This window comes from Stomoxys calcitrans, chromosome 2 (genome assembly GCF_963082655.1).
Source record: "Stomoxys calcitrans chromosome 2, idStoCalc2.1, whole genome shotgun sequence".
Lineage (NCBI taxonomy): Eukaryota > Metazoa > Arthropoda > Insecta > Diptera > Muscidae > Stomoxys > Stomoxys calcitrans.
In genome coordinates, this window is record NC_081553.1 from 176269440 (window position 1) to 176278840 (window position 9401).

The 9401-nt window shown below is 41.6% G+C and overlaps 1 protein-coding gene across 1 annotated transcript; it reads left to right on the forward strand.

Moving 5' to 3' along the window:
- Window positions 1-1224: 1224 nt before the first annotated feature.
- Window positions 1225-8852, forward strand: LOC106081494 (cuticle protein 7). Its single transcript, XM_059362673.1, has 3 exons — window positions 1225-1413; window positions 7181-7319; window positions 8023-8852. Exons 1-3 carry the CDS (start codon window positions 1399-1401, stop codon window positions 8520-8522), a joined length of 654 nt encoding a protein of 217 aa, XP_059218656.1. The 5' UTR covers window positions 1225-1398; the 3' UTR covers window positions 8523-8852.
- The last annotated feature ends 549 nt before the right edge of the window (window positions 8853-9401 follow it).

Genomic DNA, 9401 nt, shown 5'->3' on the forward strand with positions numbered 1-9401 from the left:
TACTTTATGAGGTCTCAGAGGAATATTTCGAGGAGTTACAAACAGAATGAGGAAATTAGTATACCCCCATCCTATGGTGGAGGGTATAAAAACAGTTGAACATAAAAGGCTTTCGAAATCTGATTTGTAGTCAAATGTCAGCGAAAGGCGTCGATGTGTTTCTTTTAGGTAATTCTCGGATCTGGCGTAGAATGAATGGGTCAATGATGGGGGTATGTCAATGGTAGGGCCCAGTTATTTCATTAATACAAGATATCAATATCTTACTATTTTGTATGCGATTGGAAAGAGACTTATTCATATGCAGCTGGCACACAGTAGGTCTTAAAGAAATCTCAGCTGGCAATCCATTGCTTCCAAGGGCCTTTTTGTTGGGTTACTGCTATTTCGACCTGATTCTAACCAGGTGGTATACACTCAATACTCTTAGCGGAAAATAAAGGTATCCTATCTAATGAGGCGTACATCAATCTTGTACTTACACCTACTGAGTCAATGAGTCGGATATACAGAACAGTCACCAGTGTCCTAGTAGGCGTGGTCCTCATGGCTCCGCCTATACCAAGATAACATGTTCTCTTAACTTGTTGTATTATCCTTATGTTGCACTTCTTCTCCTCAGCAGTCCTATTGGTCTAATCATGCTCCTCATTTCTCCAGGATTAGGTAGTTTGCAATAAAATTGAGTCTGACTCTTAGTTGAGCAATATTTCAGGCATTTCATTTCGACCAGTAAAATTTTCCTTCATTTTTCCCACTGTCCACTTACCCCAACTGCCTGTTTGGCATGGTTTCTTAAAGATTTGTTACTTAAATTAGCGCATTGTTTACCATTTCTTACCAAGTGGCCAAATGTCTGGTTTCTAGCGAATCGTTTGTTGGTTAGGAAACGAAAATTTAGACAAAAAGCACAACCGAATAAAAAGCATAATAGCACTCCATAGCGCTATCTTAAAATAACTCCACATCCCCCTGCAATTCTGGCTTAACATTGGTTGGGTTACTTTGTGTGAAGCATGTGAAGCTGGCGACATTTAAGCCAAAACACCAAATGCTTGCTCTTAGGAAAAATCAACCAAACAGCCAGACAAACCACCAGTCACATGAAAACACGAAAAGAGTGTCTCTTTTTCTTGAGGGGTTCCTTCGCCATCGACGACAACGTTGACTTCTAAACGCCAGACTATAAAAGTTTAGAACTGTCAGGGCAAGAGCCTCAGTAATAGTTAAAACTGTTTGCCCAACTCAAGACACGGATTGTGGGGATAAGTGAATCTTAAGTCGTTGTTGTTGTTGTTGTTTCTGGATACATAGCTAAAGAACATTGTGACTCTCGCAGGCGTCATTTGCGAGTTTGTGCGAACGATCGGCAAGAAAGTTGTAACATATCCTTGTGATATGTTAATGTTGAAGGTGTGTTTTTGCGACGAGAGTGTTAATAGAGCAAACAGAAAAGGAAAAGGACTTATTAAGAAAACAAATGAAGAAGATTGTGATAAATCATACTTGTGATCATCATGAAATGATGATTGATTGACCCAGAACGGTAAATGTGGTCATTCATAGTGTTTGTGCATATAACAGAGCCAGTTACCATCCTCATCGGTCATAGACAAACTGAGGACATAATTCTGAGTCGATTGGTTGATTCTTCTTTACCTTTCTTTGCGGGGTTGCCAAAAAATTCACTAAGTTGTGATATTAGTTTTAGTAGTAAAAGGGGTTAGGCAACAATCGGACTGGCATAACAGTCCGTGTTGGCAACTACTAATGTTAATCCATCGAAATTATGTTTCGCAATTGGATAGCATACAACTCGCATCCGACGGTAAAAGTACAAGAGAAGAAGCACTAATACGCTATTATTATGGAAGCACACTTTGAGTTATATTTTTATACCCTCCGCCATAGGATGGGGGTATACTAATTTCGACATATATTCTTGATCGTCATGACATTTTAAAACGATCTAGCCATGTCCGGTCCTTTGTCCATCCGTCTGTCTGTCCGTCCGTCCTTCCGTATGTCTGTCGAAAGCACCCTAACTTTCGAAGGAGTAAAGCTAGCCGCTTGAAATTTTGTCGGTTGGGATTGTAAATGGGCCATATCGGTCCATGTTTTGAAATAGCTGCCATACAAACCGATCTAGGGTCTTGACTACTTGAGCTAATAGAGGCACAAGTAGTCATTCTGTTGGTAACTCCTCGAAATATTCGTCTCAGACTCCATAAAGTAAATATATTCTTGATCGTCATGACATTTTAAGTCGAACTAGCCATGTCCGTCCGTCTGTCTGTCGAAGCACGCTAACTTTCGAAGGAGCTAGCCGCTTGAAAATTTGCTCAAATACATCTTATTAGTGTAGGTCGGTTGGGATTGTAAATGGGCCATATCGGTCAATGTTGTGATATAGCTGCCATATAAACCGATCTTGACTTCTTGAGCCACTAGCGGGCTCAAATTTTAGACCGATTTGGTTGAAATTTTGTATGAAGTGTTTTGTTATGATTTCCAATAACTGTGCCAAGGATTGTTGAAATCGGACTTTATATATAGCTGGCATGTAAACCGATCTGGGGTCTTGACTTCTTGAGCCTCTAAAGGGCGCAATTATTATCAGATTTGGGTGAAATTTGCTCGACGTGTTTCGTCATGACTTCCAAAATGAAAATGACTTCCAAAAACCAAGTACGGCTCAAATCGGTTATTAGCCTGATATAGCTGCCATATATACCGATCTTGGATCTTGACTTCTTGAACCACCAGCGGAAGAAGTTCTTATCCAATTTGGCTGAAATTATGCATGAAGTGTTTTGTTATGATTTCCAACAACTGAGCCAAGTATGGATGAAATCGGTTCATAAACAGATATAGCTGTCATATAAACCGTTTTGGGGTCTTGACTTATTGCGCCCTTAGAGGACGCAAATCCTATCCGATTTCGCTGAAAATTTGCACGAAGTGTTTTATTATGATACTTAACGACTGTATTAAGTATGGTTCAAATCGGTTTATAACCTGATATAGCTGTCATATAAACCGATCTGGGGTCTTGACTTCTTGAGCCCTTAGAGGACGCAAATCCTATCCGATTTCGCTGAAATTTTGCATGACGGGTTTCGCTATGACTTCCAACAACTGTACCAAGTATGGTTCAAATCCGTCCATAACCTGATATAGCTGCCATATAAACCGATCTTGGGTCTTGACTTCTTGAGCCTATAGCGGGCGCATTTCTCATCCCATTTGAATGAAATTTTGCACGAAGTATTCTATTATGATATCTAACAACTATACCGAGTATGGTTCAAATCGGTTCATAACCTGATATAGCTGCCATATAAACCGATCTGGGATCTTGACTTCTTGAGCCTCTAGTGGTGGCAATTATTATCCCATTTGCCTGAAATTTTGTACAACGGATCCCTTCATGACAATCAATATACGTGTTTATTGTGGTCTCAATCGGTCTATAGCCCGATACAACTCACATATAAATCGATCTCTCTATTTTACTTCTTGAGCCCCCAAAGGGCGCGATTCTTATTAGGATTGGCTGACATTTTACACAGGTCTCCAATATATAATTTAATTGTTGTCCCAACCGGACCACATCTTGATATAGCAGAGCAAATTTTTTCTTTTATCCTTTTTTGCCTAAGAAGAGATGCCGGAAAAAGAACTCGACAAATGCGATCCATGGTAGAGGGTACATAAGATTCAGCCCGGCCGAACTTAGCACGCTTTTACTCGTTTTTTATGCCTTCCTTTACTTTGTTTGCCTGAAAAGAGACACCGGGAAAAGAACTCGACAAATGCGATCCATGGTGGAGGGTATATAAGAATCGGCCGTTCGGCCGGGCCGGATCAGGCTGTTTAAAATAGATCTCAGTTCATGGCTTCTCGATGTAGACACCCAAGCCCACTCTGCCCTCTAGCTTTGATCCATCCGTGTAACATGACCTTCCAGATGGCAATACTAGGGTTCCATCAGTCCAAGACTGTGCCGTTGGCAGCAGCGTCCGCACTCAACCTCAAGTGTCGTCTCAGGTGTTTTCTTCCAAACAGATCTCAGACTATGGGTTCTCGATGTAGACACCCAAGCCCACTCTGCCCTCTAGCTTTGATCCATCCGTGTAACATGACCTTCCAGATAGCAATACTAGGTTTCAATCAGTCCAAGACTGTGCCGCTGGCAGCAGCGTTCGTACTCAACCTCATGTGTCGTCTCAGGTTTTCTATCATCTTAAGTCTCATAGCCGCAGTGGCTGCCTCACATTTAATCTGTATGTCAATAGGTGGGATATATAGAATAGTCCCCCTACTGCCTAGTGGGCGTGATCCTTATGGCTCCGCCTATGCCAAGACAACATGTTCTCCTAACCCGTTGTATGGTCTATATGTTGCACTTCTTCTCCATAGCAGTCCACCAAAATTCTGAGGTGCAAGTAAATATTGATCTAATCACGCTTCTGTATAACCTCGGATTCAGGCCCCATTTCGAGCCTACGACCCGTCTACATAGTGTCCAATATCTGTGAGGCTTCTCAGTACGCTACTGAATGTGACACTTCCAATTAAGTTTCCTATCCAAGATCACTCCTAGGACTCTAGGATCACTCCTTTGAACTTGTCAGATATCGAAATGGTTTTATTGAGGAAACGTGGTCCGTCAAATTGGCCCACCTTCGTCTTCCTCGGAAACAGGTATATTTTAGTCTTCTCTGGGTTAACATTGAGACCAATAGGTCTAGTCCATTTGTCTGTCATCTGCAAGACCTTTTCGACCTTTTTGTAAAGCTGGTTCGGATCTTTACCTCTAAGACGTAGAATAACATCGCCTGCATAGCAGACGGATTCAAATCCCTCCTCAGTCAGCATACGTAATAGGTTATTTATTGTGGTCACCCAAAAGAGTGGCGATAAAATGCCCCCCTGAGGAGTGACCTGTGCCACTTTCTCCCCTATGCTTATGTCATGTGACCCGCAATATATCCACATGTTCCTAAGCATATGGTTATCCAGTTTTAAAGGACCCGGTCCACTCGATACTATTCTAAGGATTGGATCAGTATGTCAGTCCGCACATTGTTAAACGCCCACTCGATGTCAATGTAAACCGCCAATTTGTACGTCTTGGTATCGAAGGATTCTTCTATTTTATGCACAACCTCGCGCAGGGCAGTCTGACAATGGCATGCTGTTTGTATTTAAGCTGTTCGCCAGGTGTCCCACTTTTATCATGGTATCCACAATGCGTTTCATGGTTTAAGTAGAAAGGACTAAGGGATTATAGGTCAGTAAGCCTTTGGTGTCGCGTAACTTACCTTGCCGGGCTTGGGTATAAATACATCCGTTGCCTCCTGCCAGGCATTGGGAGTATATGCAAGTCCTAGTTAAGCCGTGAAAATAGTGGCCAGATAGTCGGCCTCCTTTTATATTAATGCCGGAAATATTCCATTATGTCCGGGTGGCTTAAATGATTTGAAGCTCCTCAAGGATTCCTTCACCATAAATTGTGTACTAATAAGCCTTCGATCAACATCATTATTCCAAGATTCCAGTGTCTCCGTTAGTCCCGTCGTATCCCGTGGAAAATATATTTTCATCAAAAGCCTCAAAATATCCTCCGTTGTCTCCGCTCTCACTCCCATGCCGTCTGCTAAATTTAAAGAAGAAACTTTTTCATCTTGGCGGCGTCATTACGGCTTTCTACCTGGTCGCATAAAAGCTTCTAGGAGGCACTTTTTGCCGCTCTGGTAATCTTTTTGTATTCCTTGAGCCTTGTGTAGTACAAATGCAAATTTTTGTCTATGAACATTCCACTAAGGAACAGGGGCACACTTCTCACATATCAATGAGTGCAGTCCGATTCAAGTTTAAGCTCAAAGATAAGGGGCCTCCTTTTTATAGCCGAGTCCGAATGGCGTGCCGCAGTGCGACACCTTTTTGGAGAGAAGTTTTACATGGCATAGTACTTCACAAATGTTGCCTGCATTAGAAGGGGAAAACCACCGCTGAAAATTTTACTGATGGTCTCACCAGGATTCGAACCCAGGCGTTCAGCGTCATAGGCGGACATGCTATCCTCTGCGTTACGGTGGCCTCCCTTGTGTAGTACACTTCCCAGTAAATTTCCGCTTTTTTTACGACGAGCTCTGTTATAAAGTCTGCGTCCCTCTTTCCCAATTTTGCGAATCTCCCCGGTCTTCCAGGGTTTTTCTAGGGCTGATTTCCTTTCTCGAAGAGTACAACTATCTTCCAAAGACTCCACTTGTGTAGTCGTTATTCTGTTGAAATTATCGTCAATGTCTTCTATGCTTGGAAAATCTCAATTATTTTGCCCAAGTATTTTTCTGAGTAGTCTTCCGAATTTTGGCCCGTTGATTTTTAACTTTTTGCGGAAACTAATCGAATTTGGCGCCGGCCATGCTATTCTAAACCTAATGTAGCGATGGTCTGAGGAGGAAGTCTCCATGTAGAACCTCCAATCCTGAACCTCATCGATTAGATTTTCCTATTAACAAAGATAGCGGTGTTTCCAATATTAAGCGTTATTAGACCGATCGAATGATGTATCTTAAGCCCATAATAGCCGCTTTTGTTAACTGATTTCGCTGAAATTTGGAACAGTGAATTGCACTACAGTCCTCGGTGTCCGAATAAGGTTCAGATCGGATCAGAATAGCGGTCGAACCGGTAAAGCTAGCTGATTCAAATTTTGCACGGATATTTCTTATTGAAGTAGGCCTTTGGGGATTGCTAATGAGCCATATCGACTCAAATTTGGATATACCTCCCATATAAGGAAGTCCTTCGATTTGACTTCATGAGCCCCTACAAGCCGTATGAACCGATCACGTCTAGAGCCCGTGGAAGACGTATGTTTTGTCCGATTTGGCTTAAATTTTCCACGTAGTGTTCTGTTACGATTTTCAAAAACTGTGTCAAGTACGGTCCAAATGAGTTAACAACCTGTTATAGCTCCAATATAAACCGATCTTTCGATTGGAGGGTTTACTCCTAAAAGCTTTAATTCTTTCCTGGTTTAGCAAAAATATAGTAGTTAGTAGAATTAAGCCCTTCAACACAATTTATTTTGTGTACATTTTTTGCAGAATCCATTGTCGTGGGTTCTCAAAATCCGATCCCGCACCATTTCATCTTCTGGTTCTTTCAGATACTCTTTGTGGCAACTTTATTGACTTTAGGTCAATGTGGAGTTGTCGGACCATATGCCCATTATGGACCTGGCCCAGGACCTTTGCATTATGGACCATACGCAGCGTATCCAGCCCCAGTAGCACATGTAGCTCCAGGTGAGTTTTTTTTTTGCATATCAAATGTAATAGATTTCAAAATTTTATATAAAGGGTGATTTTTTTGAGGTTAGGATTTTCATGCATTAGTATTTGACAGATCACGTGGGATTTCAGACATGGTGTCAAAGAGAAAGATGCTCAGTATGCTTTGACGTTTCATCATGAATAGACTTACTAACGAGCAACGCTTGCAAATCATTGAATTTTATTACCAAAATCAGTGTTCGGTTCGAAATGTGTTCAAATTTTGACAAATTTTGTTCAGCGATGAGGCTCATTTCTGGTTGAATGGCTACGTAAATAAGCAAAATTGCCGCATTTGGAGTGAAGAGCAACCAGAAGCCGTTCAAGAACTGCCCATGCATCCCGAAAAATGCACTGTTTGGTGTGGTTTGTACGCTGGTGGAATCATTGGACCATATTTTTTCAAAGATGCTGTTGGACGCAACGTTACGGTGAATGAACACATTTCGATCCGAACACTGATTTTGGTAATAAAATTCAATGATTTGCAAGCGTTGCTCGTTAGTAAGTCTATTCATGATGAAATGTCAAAGCATACTGAGCATCTTTCTCTTTGACACCATGTCTGAAATCCCACGTGATCTGTCAAATACTAATGCATGAAAATCCTAACCTCAAAAAAATCACCCTTTATTTTGTTTCTTATATAAATAAATACCTTCAAATTTAATTTCAGCCCCCAAGCCGGCAGCTCCTGAGCCTTATGATCCTGCACCAAAGTATAGCTTTGGCTATGACATTCAGGATGGCTATACAGGCGATCTGAAGAGTCAGCATGAAACTCGTCATGGTGATGTGGTGAAAGGCAGCTACTCTGTTGTTGATCCCGATGGCACTAAACGTACTGTCGACTATACTGCTGATCCACACAATGGCTTCAATGCTGTGGTGCGCAAGGAGCCTTTGGCATATAAGGCTCATGCACCAGTTGCTGTAGCACCAGCGCCCGCTCCAGCGCCTCCATTACCTGCAGTACCGAAAGCACCTGCACCAGCTCCCTATCCAGTGGCTTACCCCGCGGCCTACCATGTGGCTCCAGCACCAGCACCTGCGCCTGGTCCACTGCCAGGACCTTTGCCAGGACCACATTTTCATGCTGCCTACCCTGCCTTGGCACCTGGGCCCTATGCTCACGCTGATCCTCATGCTCATTATGGTCCCTATTATCACAAATAAGAAAACGAAACATGGCTTGGCTTCATCTCTGTTGTTCTACGAAAAATATCCATAGTTTGACAAGAGTTTTAAACAGCATACGGCGACTTTATACGACAATCTTTTCTCCCCAAACTGTTTTCTTTTTTTACGAATCTTCTTCTGCGTAGTAGCTTTTCTCTTCTATTTGTGTATTTATTTAACTGTATTTTCTTGTTTTTCTCCTTGTTACATAGAGTTGAGGAACTACTGCTATCGGTTCTTTCTCATTTCACTTCTGTGCTGTACTTTCACTATAACCTTCAGAATACCATTTACAAGATATGGCTCATTCAGTCCAGTGTAGGTTTTATGTTTTCCCTAGATCTTACTCACTCACACTCTCTACACTACATTTTCTCATTCACTCATTTACTCTGACCTACTTAATTCTACATTCATAATTTTATTTAAATATTTTTTAATATGTATATTTTTTTAATGAAGTTAAAACTAATAATAAAGACAATGTGTGTGTTGTTGTTTTACAAAAACAAATCCAGAATTATTTTCATTTATCGATATAGACAAAAATCAATCAATTCACTTGAACTTTAACAATGAAGGTTAGAACTCGTTGGGGAAGGGTCCCCCACAGGCAATTTTTATGCGCAGCGACCAGAGTAGAAAACGTGGGTTTAGGATGTACTCGGAGATCAGGGACGCCTCGCACAGTGTTGCCCCGGTGGGCAAAAATAAACAAATCTACCAAAAGAGAAGGAGATCATAAAGATGACATAACTGAAAGCTATTTTGGCAACGTCAGGTGTCACAGACATGAACATACGAGCGTTGCCTTTTATATTTCAGGATTGGACAACCCTTGTGTTGCAATCTGCCAACTGACAGCTCTATCGTAAA

Coding starts and splice junctions, on each gene's coding strand:
- LOC106081494 (XM_059362673.1), top strand. Junction 7,320..8,022: donor AGTAGCACATGTAGCTCCAG/GTGAGTTTTTTT, acceptor ATTTAATTTCAG/CCCCCAAGCCGGCAGCTCCT.